This window comes from Anarhichas minor, unplaced genomic scaffold, assembly GCF_050575085.1.
Source record: "Anarhichas minor isolate MPS153535 unplaced genomic scaffold, ASM5057508v1 ptg000018l, whole genome shotgun sequence".
Taxonomy (NCBI): Eukaryota; Metazoa; Chordata; class Actinopteri; order Perciformes; family Anarhichadidae; genus Anarhichas; species Anarhichas minor.
In genome coordinates, this window is record NW_027466464.1 from 5225285 (window position 1) to 5247126 (window position 21842).

General features: G+C 45.8%; 2 protein-coding genes across 4 annotated transcripts; one reads left to right on the forward strand and one right to left on the reverse strand.

Moving 5' to 3' along the window:
- Nucleotides 1-687: 687 nt before the first annotated feature.
- Nucleotides 688-6942, reverse strand: ccnt2b (cyclin T2b). Of its 3 annotated transcripts, XM_076094323.1 has the most exons (9): nucleotides 6707-6938; nucleotides 6081-6162; nucleotides 5857-5985; nucleotides 5248-5308; nucleotides 5058-5120; nucleotides 4881-4926; nucleotides 3212-3375; nucleotides 2798-2868; nucleotides 688-2689 (listed from the first exon to the last, which is right to left on the reverse strand). In XM_076094323.1, exons 1-9 carry the CDS (start codon nucleotides 6862-6864, stop codon nucleotides 1646-1648), a joined length of 1818 nt encoding a protein of 605 aa, XP_075950438.1. In that variant the 5' UTR covers nucleotides 6865-6938; the 3' UTR covers nucleotides 688-1645. The 3 variants fall into 3 exon arrangements, 1 of the variants encoding a protein (XP_075950438.1); XR_012954675.1 differs by lacking the exons at nucleotides 688-2689; nucleotides 2798-2868 and adding an exon at nucleotides 4217-4270 and having other exon boundaries at nucleotides 3237-3375; nucleotides 4547-4926; nucleotides 6707-6942; XR_012954674.1 differs by lacking the exons at nucleotides 688-2689; nucleotides 2798-2868 and having other exon boundaries at nucleotides 3237-3375; nucleotides 4547-4926; nucleotides 6707-6942.
- Nucleotides 6943-8427: 1485 nt separating this feature from the next.
- On the forward strand, nucleotides 8428-19854 carry LOC142952547 (transmembrane protein 163a). Its single transcript, XM_076094325.1, has 8 exons — nucleotides 8428-8672; nucleotides 9981-10100; nucleotides 13710-13753; nucleotides 13838-13929; nucleotides 15777-15873; nucleotides 18820-18931; nucleotides 19277-19418; nucleotides 19777-19854. The coding sequence occupies exons 1-8, from the start codon at nucleotides 8483-8485 to the stop codon at nucleotides 19835-19837; spliced, it is 858 nt and encodes a 285-aa protein (XP_075950440.1). The 5' UTR covers nucleotides 8428-8482; the 3' UTR covers nucleotides 19838-19854.
- Nucleotides 19855-21842: the final 1988 nt, after the last annotated feature.

Below are 21842 nucleotides of genomic sequence, written 5' to 3' on the forward strand. Positions count from 1 at the left end.
ACCATCTGCATGATTTGGAACTTTTCTCTTTAAGCATGCTATATGTGCTTTCAGGGCCAAAACTAGCAGCTTAAGATTTTATTTTTTTTTTGCAATGAGGTCCGTTTTTTAAGATGGAGAGTGAAACATGAGTCGAGGCGATCCCAAGTATTTCATGTTGACCGTGGAAGAGTCGATGTATATTTTCACTAAAGGTCCACTTACTAGCTACTGCCAGAGCTTTCAACCACTCATTGTCTTCCTCAGTTTGTTTAGATGTTTTGTTATCTCAGGTTTTATTTTTTTGAATATTCTCCAACGTTATCTCTCTGAGGAAGACAAGCGAGTTGCGGTTGAAGGCTTTGGGAAAAAGCGAGTAAGTGGACCTGGGTTAAGTCTTTGTCTTTTGATTAGACGAACGTCAGACAAGCAGTCGGTAACGAATCATTTCTCAGCTATTTTAAGCAAAAATATCGTTGGGTTCGACGAAACGAGACATTTGAATTTGTCACCGTGGGGTCTGAACTTATGTTTAACTACTTGACAACATGTTAAGGAATAAACAATTGAGAAATGAGTTGGTCGATCATTGTTAAAAAGTTCTGTTATGTTCAACGTCGCTTTACAGAATTGTTTATCCTTTGAAACCAAACAATCAAAAAAACAGCAAAAGATAAATCCATATTTCACATCAGACGCTTCAGAAAATCGCTGTGATGTGTAAAAATGACTTCCACACCTTTTATTTGGGCTCAATACACAAATCGAGGACATGTTCATCAATACAGAGTCTGCTTTAGATCTCAAGATACACTGAATGAAAGGTCTGGACCGATGCAATAAACCCACAGGTTGAACTCTGAACTACAGTCCTATATACACAATCGTACTTTAGAGATCTGTATTTTCTGATAGTTAATAACATGTATAGCCATTGACGAGGTACAATCACGAGGCCTTTTCGCAAATTTGAGCCGATATATCTGTAATGCACTTTCACAGCAGATGTAACGTAAACTTCATTGGTAGCTCTGTAAAGAGTCTGCGCATTAAGTTCAGGTGCGGCCTTGGAAGTCCCGATAGACAGCGAACAGACAGCGAATGGGGCCGGCCTCACATTTAGTTTTTTTAACTATTGATGCCGTCTTTGAAATGGAAGCAGACCGCGTTTCCTAAGACGGACGAGGCGATGCATCTCCACGGATACAGGTAATAAAACCCAAACAGAGGAAGATTCGTTCTTATATCAAAAAAGTTCAAGACCTGAGATTTTCAGTGGAACAAAATGTCTCAACATACAAAAAAACAAAAACTTCCTGTAAACTGTCACGACGGCTGCGAACACTAGCTCTGCCTTCCCTTTTGTGTGACTTCAAACATGCACATTAAAATCATAAAGTCAGCTAAAAGAATGTTTAAAACCTCATTATTTCAGCCGCGTTCTTAAAACTTATTTTTGTTGTTGCAAGCTAGTAGTACACAGACCTGTGCATATCATTTTACTTCTTTTTCTTTTGACAGCTTAACGAGAATCCTCAATCAGTGTGTGGACACGACTGAGGGCGACGCAGCAATTGCGATAACTTAAGACAAATAAATTTCTTTTAAAATTCTTTTAAACATGGTAATACCTTATTCTAGACGACACCTCGGGACTCTCCGAGGGTTACAAGTTCATTCCTTGGGCACTTAGTAAAGAGTCCAGCATGTCGAAAGTGTCTTTGTAGTCGGTGTGTTCGCCGTTGGGGGGCAGCACGCCGTTGCTCCCGTCGTGGCCGTGGTGCTCCATCGTCCGCTGGCCGCTCTCCGCAGAGTAGTGGGACGAGCCGAGGCCTCCTTTGCTCCTGCTGCTCTTGGACGAGTGGTGGTGGTGGTGGTGGTTGTTGTGATTGTGGCTGCCGGCGTCCGAGTGAGGCCTCTTGCGAGACGAGCCGGACGAGCCCACGTCGGGAGCCCTTATAGACAAGGAGGCGTTCTCTATTGTCCCTCTGCTGTTCCCGCTGAGGGAGTACGGGTGCGAGTGGCTGTGTTTGGAGTGGCGGTGCTCTTTGTGCTTGTCCTTGCCGGGCAGAGTCCCGCCCTGCTCCGAGCCCCCGTGGCGCTCCGACGAAACCTTGATCCTCATCTTGAGCTCCTCGCCCGTGGCGGAGCCGTTCTCGGCGAAGGACGGAGGCAGCCGGGCCTTTTTGGAGCTGCTTTTGTCTCTCCTGCCGTCGCCCGCGTGGCCCCCCTGCTGCGCCTGAGAGCGCTTCTTGTGGTGGTGCGAGGAGAGTGCCGGCGGAGCCGCGTACGCGTCCGCCCCCGGCTCGTCCTTCGCACCGTTCTGCGGGGCCGGGTCCCCCGCCGCCGCGTGTTTCTCCCTGTACTTTTCCAGAGTCAAGACTTTCTGCGGCCGCGGAAAAGTGGCGGCGTTGGCGGCAAGCTGCTGGTGTTTGCCGCCTTTTGTGTTCGTGGGTTCGTGTTTCACCAGCGGGAAGTCCGAGAGGTTCGGCTCGGAGAAGCTGTCGTAGCCGCAGCTCTTCAACTGGTCGCTCAGCGGCTGGTAGCAGGCGGCGATGATGTTGTTGAGGGAGGGCATGTCCGAGGAGTCAGACGAGGTGGAGGGGAAGTAGGAGTTTGTGACACCGGGGAGGCCATCTAAGGACGTCCCCTGGTAGGCACTATCCCCCGACTGGCCGTCCGTCTTTGGCTTCTTAGCTGCTTGAATAGCCTAAAAAACAAAACACAGAACTCAACATGAGATACGGACACTTTACTGGTCCTCACCTGTTCCAGTGACACTGCCTGTACTGCCCTCGTACAAGTATTAAGGACGTACCCTCCAGTTTCGTATCCTCTTCAGTTTGCTGGGCGTCTTCTCCAGGATCTGAAGAAACTCGTGTGTGAGCTCTGAAAACAATGAAGACAACTGTCAGCGGCCCCCCTCTCCACACTGTTAACGCTTCCCTCTGATTCTTTCTGCTGATAAGGGCCGTGGCTGAGACTGTTACACTTTGGCTACATACGATGAGGCAATGTCGGCAGGGGAGACCAGGGACCGAGTACAAATGCAGTCCCGTAAAGACCCAGCGGCAGCAAGACAAATGAGAAACTTCAGGATTGATTTGGGGAAAACAGCTCGAGTTATTAGGAAAGTGACAACACCCATAGTCTCCCCCCACCTAAAAGAGCCTCAAGCTCTTTCTACGAGCAAGAAAAACGAGTCCAAGAGACGGATTAAACCAGCTCTCACCGTCCAGCAGCTGCAGCGTCACGGTGCGGTCCACGTACTCCCACCAGTGCTTGCTGTCCGTGGACACCGGGATCTCCCAGTTGGACCACTTGCAGGCCAGGTGGATGCAGACGCACGCGACGACCGTGGGCCTGTACTGCAGGCAGAAGGTGGTGAGGTGCAAACTGCAGGGGGGGCAGGGGGGGGGGGGACAAGAAGCAGAAGAGAAATATACGACCGTCAGCTGGAGGCCTTTCACACAACACACACACACATAAACATTTTAGACGGTTTAACGAGGCAGCATAAGCACACCAGATGCACACCGACAATCAAACTAATATTATTCTCACGTCACACACACACACAGCCTTACCTTATAGCACAGGAACAGCTAAGACAATCTAATTGTTAGGATACCTTCCTAAGTGTATGAATGACACACACACACGTGTGTGTTCATATGATACATTGAAAGTGGATTTATTGTGTTTTGATTTTAATTAAAAACATTAAAAACAGTGTTTCTAAATCTCTCAATGAGCCGTAAACTCCAGGAAATCACAACTAATAAACAAACTTAATTAAATCGACTGACTACTTGAATTAGTGTCAAAGGAGTAGTGCGTTTTCACTTCACAACATCAAACGTGGGAACGTTAAGACTGAGAAACACTGACGTTGATAGCCAAGACAAACAAGTAGGCTTTAGGTTCTCTGCACCCTGGATCCCAAACTACACTGCAAACTGGCTCCTGTGCACCAAAGCGTCTCAGAATCACTCTGAAAGTTAAACGGGGACTTTCCCCTCAGCAAGTACAATGTCTCAAGTGCAACGCCGCTGTTTTACAACACAGGAATTGCGACGGCATGTTTTTTTTTTAGTGTTCGTGCGAGTTGCATTTAAAGATATTAAACGGTGTTGGAATGCCGAACAAGTAGGCTGTGTTCAGGTAAATATAGTTCTACACTTCCACCTAGACTCCATTCTTTGTGCATAACCCCAAATTAAGAGATCCTATCTACCATCATCTGCTGGGAACATCAATCTCTCAGACGTGCATATCAAACTAGCAGCCTCTGTAAAAACAAAAAAGTGAAATAACAGCAGCACAATAATATCAAAACTAAGAGCTGTGTGTGTAAAGTCAGAATCATCACGGAGCGAATCTTAGTAAACATTGCAGCCGCCACATTTCCTCTTTAAAAAGACAACAGCACTCGATTAGATATTAAAAACGGCATCACCACACAGAACAAGCATTCAGTTTGCAGTGTAGTTTGGCGGTTCATTGTTAGATCTTTTAGGGTGAAAAATGTGCAACAAAGAATTAAACAACTGTAAACTGTACTTACCAAAGCACTCTATAAGTTTAAGACTCTTTAGTGGCAATCTATATTCAGGCTACCATTTGAGTTCTTTCTTTAGACATGTGCACTCCGTACCGAACAACCGTGAGAGGCAAACGGCACCACTACACTCCACATTGTGCATTCGACCCCTCTGTGCCAACACGGAGCCCTTTGTACAATACACCGCACACAGCAGCCGGGCCCAGTACTTCCCCGCGCTGGGGGGTTCCCGGGGACCCAGGCCGCAAACAGGGCGTTGGACACAGGAAGGGGGGCCCTGCAGGACAGGAAGCTATAGTGTGCCATTACAGTGCAATAATGGGAACAGGATAATAACCTGTTGGTAGCCATGAAATAGGAAGTCTGTGCCAAGTCCTTGCTTGCTGTAAAAGAAGGAGAAAGTTCATTTTAGAACCGAGCCAATTCTTTGGAGAGAAAAAAAAACTAAACGGCACAACATTGCGTTGTTAAAAAAACAGTTCCTTGGAAAGTAAAGTGAGAAAGAAGGCTCTACCTCGCACTAGCTGGGAACACCTCACAACATCTGTGTGCGGATGATCGATTGTTATTTCAAAACCTGCAATAAAAGATGTTGAAGGAAGATGATCAGCCACCGGTGCCAGCGCGATAACAAGTCACTAAATATTAATGCGACAGTGGCTGCAACTCAAAACACAAAATAAACTGGCTTTAGTAGCACTCACCCAGCGTTTGCAGCACTATTGTTTCCAGTGCTACAAGCTCTTGTGTCTGCTGCTGGAATGCCTGGAAAAGTTCAATGAACAATTTGAAATCAGCATTCCTACAAAATAAAAGCATCGCCAGCTGGAAACTGTAAAGGTAAGTAAAGAACCGACATTTGTAGAGGGTACCACTGCGCCTTTCACCTTTATGATACGAAAGCTTAACTGCAATAGTAGAGCCTTTCAATTTGAGGATGTCAAATAAATGGCGAAAAAAATCCTGTACGCTCGTGTGTGGTGAAAAATGTTCGCTGGACTTAATACTTAATTATCTTTGTCCTTTCTACCGACAACAAATTTGAAGTAAAAACCATTTACTGGAACCAAAGGTGACGTCTTTTAGTTGCTTGTTTTGTCCCAACAACCAGTCCATAACCCATCTGATTTTAATTTGACTGTCATATTAGACAAATAAAAGCGGCAATGTCTTTGCTGTTGAGAAATTGGCCTTTGTGCTTGAACAAATGACTCAACAATTAACCGATTGCAGCTGTTAACGGTTTCTTTTCTCTCCAAAAGCCTCACAGGCGAGGTTAAACTCCCCGACATCCTCGGTCGTAGTTTACTTACATTGCTCTTAGTGTCTACGGCCGGCTCTTGTGGGTTAATGCAGGCGTGGGCTATTTTAATGACATGCTCCAGCTTTCTGGGCTGCTCCTCAACTTTAGCTGCCAGGAACAACGTAGTCTGAGAAATGACCTAGAGAGGGGAAGAAGAAAAAAAACCCCAGTTCAGTTTTCACAGCCGGTGCCACCAGTAATTATGGCATCAGCCAACACTGCAGTGGTACTTACGTTTCTATGGAATTTGCTGAAGGAGTGGATCATATAAAACCTGTGCATGTATACTATAGCGGTGTTGATGATTAGTTGAGAACTGGGTGGGAAGTTAAGGCACAACACATGGAGGATATACAGTAAAAAATACATTGACTAACAGGCTTGGTGAAGAAAACCTTGACACGTTAGCATCGAGCTAGCAAAACGTGTGACATGCAGGTTAAAAACCCCAAAATCAATCCATACGCTTCAACTCGTACAAAGGCGTAATAGTGCATTTGTAACGTGGTGATAGGTTTAACTTACATGTACAACCAGCATCAGTAATCATGTGTCACTGATATCAGTACACACAAAGCTAACAATGGAATATGCAGCCTAAAGAGACAAAACAATAGCTAAGCTAGCTACCAGGCCTGAATGCTTCCGGCTAGCTAAATCAAGACCCCGTGTTAGCTCAGTTAAATGGCCTGTCTTGTCGGAGAGAGGTCTCTACGTGGCAGCGAGAGCTTTTATGTGCGTTTATAGAGTTAAACTATGAATTGAAACCAGCCTTGCCATTCCGGCCCTCCTGTAAGCTAATGCTAACTCGAGCTAACCTGTCTGTCGGCCGGCTAGCCGCTGCGCTTCAGAAAGGATACACGTTGAGTCTCTGGCCTATGTCTTGGATCAAGTTGGCTGCCTGCTGCCGGTAGGAGAGCTCCCGGTCGGCCTCTATTCCGCCGCGTCGAGACGGCGTGTTTTCGAGCTGCTCCCGGGTGAAGAGCCATTTCGTAGAGGGTCCCCGGTGCACCGCCATTACGCTCCCACAGCCAAGCCCGACGGTGCTAGCATCGGGAGGGAGTGGGGGCGACGGGGGCACCGGAAAAACGAGCAGCCGAGGCTGATTAAAACCGGTTAGCCTTTTTCTGAACAGCGCCACCAGTGGCCGGAGGCGCACATAGCACTCATCGTTGCTCATATGTTATTGTTGCTGTATGGGATTACATTTTGTCTACAACAAAATTAGTTATTTCAGATGTATTATATAGATATACTTTGATCGTTTGACAGTCCGTCTGGTGTTTTCCTTGTTAGTGTATCAAATGCAATATAGTAATTAAGGTTGAAATACGCGGATTAGCCACTGGGGGTCACAACTGTGCTTTGCATTATTGTGAGCCTTTAGAAACATTTGAAAGCTATTTTTTTACCACTATTGTTTTGAAAGTTGGTGCATGTCGATTGTAAAAATGTATCCCAATTATTCGCCACCAAGCATATAGAGCAATGACTCAAGAGTGTATTTTATGAATACGATAAGAGAAGCAGAAAGAAATCGTAATGATCATAATACCCATAGCACCCTCTGGCCTGCAGTTCTCTCTTTCTACCACTAAGCGGCAGCAGAGACCGAGAACAAAATTCCCTCAGGCCCCAGGTGATCTATCAAAACAAGTGTAGGTTCAGGTAAGTAGGATCCTACTGTATAACAATTCTATATGCAACATGATTTGAAGCAAAATCATTTAAAAAAAATCATCATCATCATCATCACATATTCCACAAAGGAGGCGAACAAAGCAGCGCACGTGACAGGGTCCGGTCTGTACGTTCGCCAGCTCGCTCTGTCCACATGGGACAGGTTGTTTAACCCCTCGCGCAGCGGGAGTTCTGTTCGACTCCTGCGCGCGACCACAGGTGTCGTGAACTCCACCGGGCTTACAAATTAGAGTCCAGGTGTGGCTATTTTCTCGACGTCGCAAAATTGCAGCCTGTTGTGAATATTTTTTTTTTTTTACTGAGCGCGTTAAGTTTGTCAGCACACGGTTTTTGACAGCGACATAGCCGACACTAGTTCCGGTTACCGCCTTCAAAATAAAAGGCAGCCTGTTTCTTTTTATGGAAACTCCAAATTTAAACCTTAAAACATTTAGCAAATGATAAAAGAATAATTCAGATGTTTTTAAGTAGCCTCATGAGTAAAATATAAAACGACTCAATTAGAAGTGAATGTTCTGGATTCAGAATTGGACCGACTAATGCTTTTAAAATGTATAACTGTATAGTCATGTGTAGTGGAGTAAAATACCTAATCAAACTGATTCTAAAATAATTGAATGATAATTAAAACATCTGTAAAAACAAAAAAAAAAAAAAAAAAGGCTCAGATGTATTCTCTATTTGTACAAAATATACATTTTCTCATTCTCTATTTTCGTCGAAAAACAGGCGTTTGTTTTGAAGTTCACCATCTCTTTATTTCCGGTTTTGTTTCGCCTCACGGTGTGCGATTTGGCGCAACTGGACCTGCAGAGGCGCCTCCCCCCTCTTCTCCGTCTCTGCGTGTCTCCCTAGTAAATCCTGCACTTATCGCCCAGGTGTGACATTTTTGGAGTGCCTCACTCAACTGGAACCGCGCGCGACCCGCCGAGAAGATGACGGACGCCGCACCGCCAGACTCCACCGCCGACCCGGACCCGGTTGTAGTGGACCCCGCGGCGGTGAACGGGCAGTGCGAGCAGACGGACTCCCAGCAGCAGGAGCAGCAGCCCAACACAGAAGGTCAGGGAGAAGGTTTCAAGATGGACCAGGAGATGAAGATAACAGACAGCGTGGAGGACGGAGGTAGGCGCTGTGAAATATGTTTAAAGTTCTTCACATCCATTCAGACTTGATATAACACAAATCTTATTGTTATGGTCAATATGATACATTATTTACAGAGCTGGTAAGATGTGGAATACGGTTTATTCTGCCAGACACATGCTTCCTAAATTACTGTGCTGTTATTACAATTGAATCAGTGACACAGAAGAAAGTGTGTTTTTTTTATGCTTTTCCTGCGCTTGTACACACCCAAGTGATCTGATATTGACCTTAAGATATAGATGTGTCATGTTGATATGGGCAATATCTTTGTCACTGTAATGGAACCGATGCCGTTTTCAAACTCTACTCTGATTGTTATTATTATTAGGGTGCCAATAGAAGATTGGTGCCCGTTCAATATTACTTTATTACAATCTTGTAACTGACTAAAACAAAAGCAGACATGATGCTCATTTGATTGGACGACTCAAACACATTTCAAGCCTCATAGTCGCACCAAAAGTGAAACAAGTGGAAATTGCTGCCTGGAAAGCGTGAAAGGCGCAATTTATTCGTGTTGTTGGAGAACAGAATTAATGGACTTTCTCCGGGAAAGGGAAAATAACACATATGAATAGGGCCACGATCAATTGATAGAGTAATAAAGTGGCTGTACGTGTAATTTACTAACTCCAAAAAAAAAGTTACTGTCAGAAGATCAAACTAGGGACCTTTTCGGCTTGTGACCTCTTACAAAAAGCAATGTTTAGTGCGGGGTCACGAATCTTCTCACATGGTGTCATTTCAATCCACCGCCTTGGCCCGGACTGAAATATCTCATCAGCTATCGGATGTATTGACCTGAAAATTCGTTCACGGTCCCCAGAGGATGAATCCCACTGATTTTGGTGATCCCCCGACTGTTCCTCTAGCGCCACCCGTAACGTTGAACGTGTGCTATTTTGAGTAAAAATGCCTCGACATCTTTTGAATGAATTTCCACGAAATTTGTTTCAGACATTCACGCTCCCCTCAGGATGAACCGCTCTCGTGTTGCCATAACGTTTAAATTAGTGCTAACGACAGGTCAATGCTTTGGTTTAGGACTACATCGTGAACCAATGACAGTCCCGTCCACCTCAGCTGTATTTAGTTTTAAGTGCTAATTAGCAAATAAATAATAACCGCTAAACTTTAGCATCGTCATTGTGATGTTAGCATTTAGCTTAAAGCACAAAGTCACTAGCATAGCTGTAGAAACTCTATGTATCTTAGAAATATACAATAACTCTTGTAGTCTTTATATCGTGTGTGTGTCACTGTACCCTGGGTCATTGTCTGCAGGTCTCCTGGAAAGCAGTATGCGCCTGAAGCCCCACGAAGCGCAGAGTTACCGCAAGAAGGCTCTGTGGGTGTCCTGGGTCTCCATAGTGATCACGCTCATGCTGGCCATCGTCGCTTTCGGTGAGTAAGGTCTTTTTCGACGAGTCCTCTGGCTCACAGGAAGTGATGCTTTCAAAGACATCTACGCAAAACTGACACCCGCCGCTTTGTTCTTTAGTTGAGGGACGCTTCTGTTAATTACTGTGTCGCCCTGCAGATCAATGTGACACCCAACACCTTTGATCAAACAACAAAAACGAAAGACGACATGAAGAACGCTTTGACGGTCCACGCTTCTCACATCCTGTTTCACTAAAACATCAGTTTCCCACCGCTTCCACTTCAAATGACAGTTTCTCTCAGTTAAAAATAAGCAACGCCGTCAAGTTGTATTTCTCGTGTTGTACACATTCTGGTTTTTCTGCGTGGATGCGGTGACTCGTTCTGTTTTGACTTTGAAATGAGAAATTCTGAGTGCCTCTCAGATGTTTGCATCAGTGTGTTTCTTTTATAAATGTCTCTGCGTGTCAAAGGTTCCCTCTCTTTGAATTCTAATTTAGGATAGAAGTGATTCACTTTGTAGATCTAATTCCAAGTTATGTTTCATCTTGTTTTTCCAATTGGTGAAATTGGATTCGAAGGCTCCGATTATTTAGACATTTGAAAAACTCTGAGGCAGTCAGACATGAAGGTGTGTCAGATATCTTAAAAACCATCACAGACTCTGCTCGTCTCTTGCCTGTCGCCACCACATCCCGCCGTGCTCAACCGATGCCTCTTCCTGCTCTGCGGTGAATGCAGATTAGTCTGCTTGACGGACGAACGCGTGAAGAAGACGAGCTCTGCTGCAGCGGAGCTGAATCACCTCAAACGTCGCTTTGCAGATGTGCAGAGATATGAGTTTCCTGTAATGCAGGAGACTGAGAATATATGCAGACTGGACATGCTGTTCATGAGACCGGTGATCCGACTCGCAGCACATCCGTCATTACCCGACACATAATTGGTTTATTTCGATTTCTGGCGCTCCCCAGAGAATCCAGCGGTTCAATAGTTAATTGGAGTCTTGTTTGAGGGTGAAATTAGGAATTGGAATTCGATTAGTTGGACCACTTGGGTCAGAGCAAGGTGGCTCAAGGTGCCGAGACGTTTTGTTTTGGAAATCAGAGCCTCTTCCTGAGTTCAGTCGGTGTTGTTTCAAACATTTTGCCCACTTCCTGTTCCGATAAGGAAGCGCTGGTCGGGGAAGCAGGACCGGAAGGCCAACTTCCGTCTTTGGTGTGTGTGTTTTTTCCAGTCTGGAAGAGGTTTGTTCATTGCAAATCGGGGAGTCGAGCCCCAAATAGTTGCCGATGCTTCGTGTTATTTCATCTATTATACAATAACATCATTCATTCATCATCTTTTTTTGTGATTAAAACATTGAATGAGTGCTCAACATTTGATATTCCTTGTTGATGATCACGTCTAAACTGTGTGACTCACTAGGATGTTATCGTATCATCGAACATTAATCAGCAAACAAGCCGCAGCATGAGTTACCTGATCACTCCTCAAACACTCGTTCACACGTCTGTAAGTCAGTCACTGGTCTTTGGCAGCCAGCCAGGGAGTGCCATTGGAAACAAAGACGTGTGAGAATCTTGTTTTTTTAACCAGCTGTTAGCATCACACTCCTCCTGTTTCTATGGGACCGCTCCATGCATGAGGAAACGGCATTAATAAAATATGTTTGGAAGAAGCTAATGGATCCAGGGCGTAGAAAGCACACAGAGTGACTTGAGTGACCTGAATTCTAAAGAGTCGACGCGTTAGTCCACTTTCTGTTGTCTTTATATCTTTATAAGAGAATATGAAGCGAAAGTATTGCCTATTGGGTATCAGGCCCTGTCAAACATTAGCAGTAGTCAAACATTTGGCCTATCTGAGTGTGTGTGAATTGTATTCGTGGCGGGCAGCTGATACTTTAAGTTTATCGTAGTTTTTGGTCCAGTCTGAGTATGAGAGCGACTCCCATTGGCTGGTGCCGTCTATAGAGAAAGACTGGAGGGGGAAAAGGCTTTAAACAGCAGGTGGTAGATATTCCCAACTCTACTGGCTCTACTTTACTTCAAGCAGAAGTTTGACCTTTTGGCAAATAGATGGATACCACTCTCTCATCTTCAGGAGTTCGGCGTCACGTGACCCAGAATGTCACATCCAGCTCACCTTCTGGTGTCTGCAAAAAAAGAGGCGAGTAGCAAAGTGCTCCACTGATATGCATAACGCCGCTCCAGAAACAACCAATAAACCGGCAGAGCTCAGACGGTGTTTTATCTGCCTTTTCTTGTCAGATGTGACAAGCAGGGAGGAGGGAGGGGGAGGGAGGGAGACGATAGAGCTCATATATGTGTGTGTGTGTGTGTGTGTGTGTGTGTGTGTGTGATAGCCTGATGCTGTAGTTCCTTCCCCGCTGACGCCCGGCCGGCTTTCTTGGGAACCAATTAGCCGTCGCCGGACTCGGCTTTGACGGCTGCAGAGCCGCAGCGGACTCATTTGCACACGGTGTCTTCTCTTAATGGAGGAGCTAGGAGGAGAGAGGAAGAAAAAAGGGGAGGAATCAAAAGAGGGAGGAGGAGGAGGAGGAGGAGGAGGAGGATGCGTTTCTGTGTTTTGGCCACCAAGACGTGACGGGTCTTTGGGGGTTTCCATCCCAAATGAGACCTCTGCCAACGAACATCTTGTATAAAATAGCATGAAAGCAAGAATTTAACTTGCAAAATAAGAGCGCCTGCTAAATTCCCCTTCTTGTTATGCCAACTCTGGCAGATGCGTGACACCTCGATATGCATACTGTTACTCTCTGTTTACCTGAGGTTGAGCGGCTGTCAAGTTGTATTTGCTGAACCGTTTGTCTGTAACCACACACAGAGGCACAGTTTAAATACAGAAGTTAATCTGGTTTCCACTAGTTTCACAGTGCTCCTAACAGTATGTATTTACCAGAACACGAGGTCTTTATGGAGATAGAAACATCTGTACATTTCCATGCCGCATCCCTGAAGATCTCTGATATGATTTTTTTTTTAAAACACCTCGTTTGTATTCAAGGGTTGTTCATGTGTGTTTAAGTGCAGAATTCATTCCTGTTTTTCATTTCGGTCAGTGGAAGTGGATGATTGCTCCTTCAGCCCAGAGAGAGATGAAACAATAAAGGTACGGAGGATGGATGAAGGAATCATCATTTCACTATCCTTGCAGCAGAGAGAAAGCGGAGGCGCAGGGAAAGAGATGTGTTTCTGCAGGGCTGAGTGTCTGGCCCCCAGTGAGCGTCGCTAAAAATAAACGTGGGAGGAGGAGGAGAGGATCCCTCCCCTCCATCTATCTGCGTCTCCATCTTGTTTGTCTCTCCTTTCCCTCTCATCCCAGTTTCCCCCCCGCCATTGCAGGTGTGCGGACGATTACAATGTTTTCAACACATCTGCAGCTCGTTATCAGCGCGCCAAAGACAGCCAGTGACAGGAAATCATCTTGCTTACTACTCCTGCAAAATAAAAGACTTTCATGCTGGTGTTTTAAAGTCTACACAGAGAAACTAATCCATGCCTATATGTAGGAAGATTGGGGATTAAAGATGGTTGTGTGTGATCTCCACATTAAATGAATTGTCACTTGTTCAGTATCTCTCTCTCTTTCTGTTTTTATCCCCAGCTGTGTCCATCATGCGCCACAGCGCCTCGGCGTTTGGATTTGCCGTAAGTCGACCGTAAATCCTCCACTTCTTTCTGCCGTAACGAAGAGAGTGTAACGCTGTAACTGTCCCCCCCCCCCCCCTGCAGTTCGACGCCTCGCTGGACGTGTTGTCCTCGGCCATCGTGCTGTGGCGGTACAGCAACGCCGCGGCCGTCCACTCGGCACACCGCGAATACATGTGAGTAGAGTCAGCGTAAAAAAAAAAAGAGCAAGTCAGACCTGCCGCAAGAATCAAGTTTCAGCTGTGAGTGTGCACCTCAAGGGCCTGAAAAAGGGTCTCAATTCTATAAATCCCAGGCATTAAAATCACTGAAATGATGTATGAATGAAGTGTTAGGGAGGTCTTTCCCTGGAATTTGCATGTAATTGTCTTAGAATAATTATTAGCCACCCATATGACCAAATATGATATGCATCTTGCAGGCTATCATAACTTATGTTTTCAAATCAATGTAATAAGAAGATGGAGCCTTTCTTTTCAGCTTGCCCAGGTGGTTTAATTTCATCTATGACGACCAAAACAAACCTATAAAAGTAAATGAAATCCACTTTAATGTTTCCACACAGTGTCTAGTGTGTGTGTGTGTGTGTGTGTGTGTGTGTGTGTGTGTGTGTGTGTGTGTGTGTGTGTGTGGAGGTCAGGTGGGCCTTTTCAGAGCCAGCTGAATGGTGAGATTGCTCAAGCAGGCGACTGAAAGAGAGGGTGGGGGGGGGGGGGGGGGAGTGTAACGCAGCTGTCTGTCACAGTGTCGCTGTCTATTTCGGTTCTTTTATTGTTTTTTAATTCCAGGTCTTATAAATTCATAATAGCTGAAAATCAAATCTTAGTCGTCGTTGTTCAGTCACTCACTTCCAATGTAAATAAAACCAAATATTTAGTTAAGATACAATTAAAAGAGAGTAAATGATTGTGTGTAACTGTGTATTCAAGATCCAAAACCAGAACTGCAGGTTTACATCAATAAAGCACATAAACAAAAATACTTTTGATGGAGATGTGAGAGTGTAAAATCTCATTAAAATGTCATCAGACAGCAGCCTTCATTATGTCACTTCAGCAGCTAATTGGAGAAATTCAGGGAGGCGCTCAGCCAGTAATTGGCTTCACCGAGAGGCCAGGCCTCCTCCTGTATCACACACACAATTCATGCATAAATGAACACACAGGAAAGTGAGAATCACATGCAAGCAACTAAAACGCCCACACACACACACACACAGTTATACAAGTACTTCTATAGATATGTGTTACATTTAGGCAAATATAAATGCATCCACCGACACACACACACACACACACACACACTGTAGCGTTGTGTTTCCTTTCTTCTGCTTTTTGTGTATTTGTTCGACCGTTAGTGAGGAAAACCACTGACAACAACCAGCGAATCGACATTCTTCTTCGTGCGTTCTCTCATCTGTCTGCGTTCGATGGAGGAGATGCGGCCGAGTAGCGGTGCCCAGGTACAGAGCGGTTGCCACGGTAACAGGCGTCGAGATGAGTGACTTGATGGATCCGTTGTTCCTTTCGCTGTAGTTGTGTGTAGTCATGGAGTCATGTTTACATCCACTGTGTGCAAGAGACAGCAGGGGGCCTGTTCCTGGGGATGATGATGTGTGTGTGTGTGTGTGTGTGTGTGGGGACTCCCGGGGTGATGTCGGTTGTTGCCGTGGTTACCTCAGCCCAGGACCCCCGAGTGTGGCTCGAGAAGATCTTTCTGGATCGAGCACTCGCCGGTGGCCATGCGTGACCGGGGCATATGCTCCAGTTGTTGTTCTGTCTCCCTGGAGACCTTGTTAATTGGGTAGAAGGTTTCTAAAGGACATCTGCTGCTTCCTACGAAGTCTTCACGGAGCATCTTGGCGCCGTACACCGGTGTGACACAGTTAACTCATCCACAGATTGTTGTAGGGGCAGTATCATTTAGTCTTCATCCCTTTTACTGTCTGGCTTCATCATTTGTGTTTGCGTAGTTCCTAATGTGCTCGTCGCCGCAGTTTACTTCCGTCTCTTCTCGTCCGCAGAGCCTGTGTCATCCTGGGCGTGGTTTTCATCCTGTCCTCCCTGTGCATTCTGGGTAAGGCCATCCACGACCTGGCCACCAAGCTGCTACCTGAAGTGGTAAGGAGTCATTCATTAATTAGCAACACAGAACGGATTTCAGCAGAGCAGAAGAGGCTGTATGAAAGCATTAGCTCGTACTAGATTAGAGGTCCCGTCTTATATGACATAGAGTGTGTGTCAGTGTGCAGGAGATTGCTATCATCATGGTGCAGGGGGCAGAATTTGATTCAAACTGGAGTTGGAGGTGAGTTTTGGATTAAAGCGCCCACCATATGGGACAGATTATGTTATCGGTTTAACCCTAAATGCTTTCAAATCTCTTTTATTGTGAAGTGAACAGTCAAACAGGGTGACTTTATGCTTTTGTCCGTCTCACTGGAGTCAGGGTGCCAAAAGTTTGGTGGATAAGCAGATATTTTGGTGGAATGTTAGGCTAAAAAACACTTTGTCTATCCAGGACTCATCTGCTCTCCATGCTGTGATACCACGAGTCTGCCATAGACCAGCATGTTCTCTCAGAAAGCCTGTTGACTTTGTGCCTGTTTCTAATAATATCGTCCTGAAATCTGAGTGTACTTCTCAGTGTCCAAGACAAACAATATGCAGGCCGAGATTAGCATGAAGCGGCTGACGTAACATGAATTATTCTGTCCCCGTGTTGCCATGTTGACCTGGCGGTTCATGTGATAAGACGGCCGTCACGTAGTGCTGGTCACTGGAGGGCTGGTGGTTTGGGCCAAGAGGAGGAGCTCAGTGTGACTGAACAGATGGAACGCTTTGGCTCTGGAAAATCACAAGTGAGGTCTGGATGATTGGGTTGCTTTATTTCATTTGATGTTGGAGGAGGCAGTGTTGCATTAGAGTGTGTGTGTGTGTGTGTGTGTGTGGGTGGGGGGGGGATGACAGAGGTGTAACAGTGTTGCTGCTGCTGGATGAAGAATGTCACAAATCTCAGGTGTGAAGACTCGTGAGCTTTCACACCTCCTGAAATAGCTTTACTGCCCCGTTGCAGAGCAGGAGTCATCTCTCCAGAAACGGATCTGAACAATGATGATGATGAGTAAATATAATTCGATCGTTACGCTTTGGTGAGCTGAATTACCGTAGAGACCCACTGCCTCTTTCCACTTTCGCTCCATTATCTAATTCACTCCGGTGTGGTTTTGTAAACAACTATTGTTGCCTGTTTCAGTCTCAAATGTGTGATCAAGGCTGTATGGAATGAGCTGTATCTGCTGCACACGCTGTTATGCTTTGATACGAGGCTATAGAGCACAACATAACTAAAGTCATTAACAAATCTCTTACATTTTCTGCAGAACAGACACACACCACGCTGAGAACCGCCCCTTTTTAAGAGTTTCAAACAGCCTTTTGCAACTCCCTCAGGCTCCAAATTCAATTTGTTTTCAAATCCTTCATTGACGCATCGGACCGACTGTGTTCCATCTATTCATCTGTGGCTGCAGCGAGCAGCGAGGCCATAACAAAGGCGGAGTGTGGGAGCGGGCGAGGCAGACAGATTGTGTTTTTCTGAGTCTTCCGTTACACAGCCGGGTTCCACCACACTGGCTTCTGGTGCATCGCAGTCTGAGTTATATATAGAGCATCACAGCCCTCCTCTACTCACGCTGGAAATACGCTTCTGTTTTCACAGCCTCCCCTCTCTCCCTCCTCCTCCTCCTCCTCGCTATGAAATGTTAATAAGGGAAGCAGCAGCGATGAAGAGGAGGATACAGACGGGGGGGGGGGGGGTGGAGGAGCATGTTGACACCTGACTGCTCCTGCTGTGCTGGTCCTCTGAGCCCAATTAATGTCATTTAGCGGCCAAAAAACGAAGGCGTCGTCGTCTTCACCTCGGCACTTTTTGTGACGTTAAATTCATTTGAAGAGGCCGCGGTGACCTCCGAGAGTCGAGGACACTTCCACTCAAAAAGCCCCACAATCCAATCACCGTTATGAATAATACTCGTGATTATAAACGAGGCTCTTGTTGGCCCCGCCCTGCCTTATCGGAACAGCTCGGACCGTTTTGATATTCTGCACGAGGAGTTCTGGAAGTCAAACGGAAATGTCAAGCACAGTGTTCACATTCTGGGCAGCGTCGGTCTGTCATGAGCTCCCTCGGTGTGTGTGTGTGTGTGTGTGTGTGTGTGTCCACATTTCCGTCCTTCATGAGCCCAAAATGAAAAATGCTCAGAGCTGATGGTCCCCCTGTTTGCATGTATTGAGAAGCAGCTTCTTCATAGTGAAAGCCTGTGATTTATTCCATGTAATAAACATGTAAAACTGTGGCAAATTCTGAATATCTCCCGTCTGAGAACTGTCTGTCTTTGTTGGACTCGATGATGTTGTCCCCATGTGTTCACTGCTTAGAGGACGACACCCGTCTAAGGTGTTGTTTTCACAGCTGAGTCACAGCACTGACTCAGGTCTCTGCAGCATGCTGAGCTTCTCTCTCCATCTCCCCTCTGATGTCTGCGAGCTCGCCAAAGTAGCTTTTCATAGCTCCAAGGCCATAGTGCAATATTAATGCTGCCGCAGAGGCACTGAGTGCTCTGCAGGCCCCCCCTCCTCCATCCATCCTTTGTGCATTTACATTTCGGCCATTTTCGCTGACGCTCTTTCCAGTGAGACTCACAATAGGTGTGACAAGAAAGAAAACATCTTTAAAACTCAAAGGCTGAGCGTTTGATGAGATGGAGATAATTGCCGGAATAAGTAATTAAATATGAGCTTTGGGGAGCTCATATTTATGACTCGCACACCGGTTTATGGTTTTGGGTTGTTCATCCATCTGGTCCACGTGTTGTCTCAGTAACGCCTGGAGGACATTGCTTCAAAGTTGGCACAAACGTTAACTTGGACTCAAGGAAGAACTGGTCATATCTTGGTGGCTGAAGGTCTGGGTCACTGTGACGTTTTTTAAAACTATTTTTCGACTGCGAAGACACATCCTAAAATCGAAACTAACACTTCCTCTCTTCCCTCCGTCTCCCTCAGGATGACTTCCTGTTCAGCGTGGCCATCGTCAGCGGCCTGGTGTGCATCACCCTGGCCGTGATCAAGTTCATGCTCGGCAAAGTGCTCACAAGCCGGGCCCTCATCACCGACGGTGGGTGCACACACAGATACTCAAACACCTTCTAATTCAGTCTGTCCCCTCACACATATACGTAGAAAGGCTTATTTACTCATTAAATACAATCGTCACAGTGTGACATATAGCGACTTAAACCGGCACGTTCCAGGTGACCTTTGAGTATCTGACAACTATAAGGGACATTTAAATAATCTGTCATGCCCAGCGCGACACACTTTGTATGCTGTTAGAGGCGCCCAGCAGGCAATGTCACATGACCACTGGACTCTTAGCAGGTGTCTGGGGGAAGCCCAAAACCCTCATCAGCTGACTACGTGTCAGATGTTTTTCAAAGGACTTTTGTTTGAACTTTCCCAGGATTCAACTCACTGGTGGGGGGAGTCATGGGGTTCTCCATTCTCATCAGCGCCGAAGTGTTCAAGCATGAGCCCCAGGTGTGGTACCTGGATGGGTCAATAGGCGTCCTCATCGGGCTCATCATCCTCGCCTATGGAGCCAAGTGAGTGATTACTAGAGAGTGCAGATGATAGTTTTCTTTGCAGTTGCCCTGTCTAAATAAATAAATCACTGACCCCTCAAACTGCCAATTAACCAATTAAAATGAACCATAAATGCATGCACAAAACAATTCTGTAAAACTTTCTCCAGAGAACATGCACATTCTGTACAAACATTGGGCTCTCAGATGAAAGGTTTGATCTTCACTGCTGACGCGGTGAGATTTTCTGCCCTGAGCGAAAACATAAAATCTATTTATGTCCGTCTGCAGTGCGTCGGCATGGGGATCAAAGTGCTCGCATCAACTCCCTGTGTTTTCTCTTTTTGCTTCCTAAAAAAAGCCTCTTCTTCTACCGCAGGCTGCTGATCGACATGGTCCCCCGGCTCCGACAAACCAGGAACTACGAGCGCTTTGAGTGACGGACCGCGGAGGGAAAGGAGGGAGAAGAGGAGGGTTTGGGAGGGATGGAAGGGGGGCCGACTGACAGGAGAGAGACGAGGGGGGTCACAGTCCACACTCTCTCTCCACAGACAATCACATCCGGTCCTCCAGTGTGTATACAGTTCTCATTCATCTGAGGATCCAGGCCGGTGACGACAGCAACGGATGGATGAAATCCTTGCCGCCTTTTGAAGTGTTTTACGATTTGGTACATATAATATCTTTATCTGTCTTTTAACAGTGAACGGGTCAGTCTGTTGTTTTCACGCCTCTGTATTTAAACAAGATGGTTGAAAAGATGGAGGCAGTTGATTGTGAAAGCTTGGACTGCAGCGTACGGGAGACATGTGGACACCAGAGAATCCACAACAAGTTGATGTACATTACCTCAGTTACACCTCATCGCCCTGTCAAAACACTGCAGTTTATTTTCCCATGGTTCTTAGAGGCCTTTGCTCAGCTGTGCTATAAAGTGAAAGTGATCGATGTAGCAGCGGAGGATTAATAGTGTTTCACCTTTTCTTTATGACTAGAGAGGATGTATCAATACAACGCTCGGTTGGGGGGGGGGGGGGGGTATCTAAGCACACAGAGAGGCTCGGTAACATGCGAGTTACTGTTTACAATATTCATGGGGACTGTTGTGGCGGGAGCCCGGAGTTGGCTCCGTTTCAGCAGCGTAACGCCAACTTCCAGCCCTGGACGATAGAAATCTTTTCGGCATCCAGTCGCAAAAAGAGAAGTCACGACCTCACTCAGCCTCCACTTCACTGAGATGTAACAGCAGACACCAGCTCAGTAGCTTCAGGTTGCCATCAATATGAAGTCAAATTAGACAAACATTATCTTTGTCATAGATCCATAGAATCCAAAATGAGGTGAGGTGAGGAGGTTAAGGAACACACCAGGTGTGTTCTGGCTAATCAGTGGAGGCTCGTTAGTTGATCTGGCTCAGCTGGGCCATGAGCTCACTGTGTCTCTCCTCAGCAGGTATGTCACGCTTCTTTTTATTGCTTCGCTTTAATGTGGATGTTGCTGGTTTCCATAAGCTGCTGTTTTAGTCTAATTGATCGTAATTGTTTGTGTTATTAGTCCACGCTCTTGCATGGACTCCTGCCAGTTTGTGACAGATGGAGGGTTGTGCTCTCTTGTTGGGATCCAGGTTTGGTCTGTGTTGTGACAGGAGGAGGCTTTTGTGGGTTGGTTTAGCCAATTTCACCTATTTAGTTCGTGACCATTGACGTGTGAAGGTTTCTTCTTGGTTTGGATGCTGGAAGGGCAGCAGCTTCTTGTCCCCAGTTTATTTGGGATTTAGTAGAAGTACTACGAGCGAGACTAGTTAGTGGAATCTGTTGGATTCGAGTTGGGGGAGCTTGGACTCTGGGGCAGGAATTCAAGTTCATTCCTGATTTATTTCCTCTGTCTACGGGCTGTAAATATCATACTGTGAAGGATTCCACTGGTTGTTATTGAAGGAGTCACCAAACACTGAAAGTTTACACTGAAATTGCACATCTGATGAACTGTTTGAGCGATGTTTAACCTTTTGGCTTTGTCACTTTTTTGTTGTTTTCTATACGTGATGCCTGACGGTTGTCCTGAGCCCACTGCAGTGACTAGTGAACATTCCTGACACTGTCAACATGTGTCAACATGTGTCCTCTTATCTGGAGCTGCTGTTTGTTTTTGGGATCTGAAAGGGAAGCCCTTATTTCTCTTATAACTTGTGGAGTGATGTTAATAATTTACTGATTCAATTATGACAAGACTTTTTTTTTTTATAGGATATTTTGAATTAAGTCTTTATTTTTAATGGTGGTTGGTTATACCCTGACATTTGAATATGTGTAAAAGCACAAAACTGAGTTTCTGTAGCACAGTGGCTTCCCGGACCTCGGGAAGAAAGCTGTTATTTACTAGCATTACTGTTATTTATTAGCATTACTGTCATTAGTATTCCATCACTATGAATCACCACACTGA

Excerpts from the sequence above, each read along its gene's own strand:
- ccnt2b (XM_076094323.1), bottom strand. The coding sequence starts at position 6,864 with ATGGCGGTGCACCGGGGACCCTCTACGAAATGGCTCTTCACCCGGGAG. Across the intron at positions 5,986-6,080 it reads TCAGCAAATTCCATAGAAAC|GTCATTTCTCAGACTACGTT; the intron begins GTAAGTACCACT and ends TCCCCTCTCTAG. Across the intron at positions 5,309-5,856 it reads CCGTAGACACTAAGAGCAAT|GCATTCCAGCAGCAGACACA; the intron begins GTAAGTAAACTA and ends GAACTTTTCCAG.
- LOC142952547 (XM_076094325.1), top strand. The coding sequence starts at position 8,483 with ATGACGGACGCCGCACCGCCAGACTCCACCGCCGACCCGGACCCGGTT. Across the intron at positions 13,754-13,837 it reads CCTCGGCGTTTGGATTTGCC|TTCGACGCCTCGCTGGACGT; the intron begins GTAAGTCGACCG and ends CCCCCCCTGCAG. Across the intron at positions 13,930-15,776 it reads TCGGCACACCGCGAATACAT|AGCCTGTGTCATCCTGGGCG; the intron begins GTGAGTAGAGTC and ends TCTCGTCCGCAG.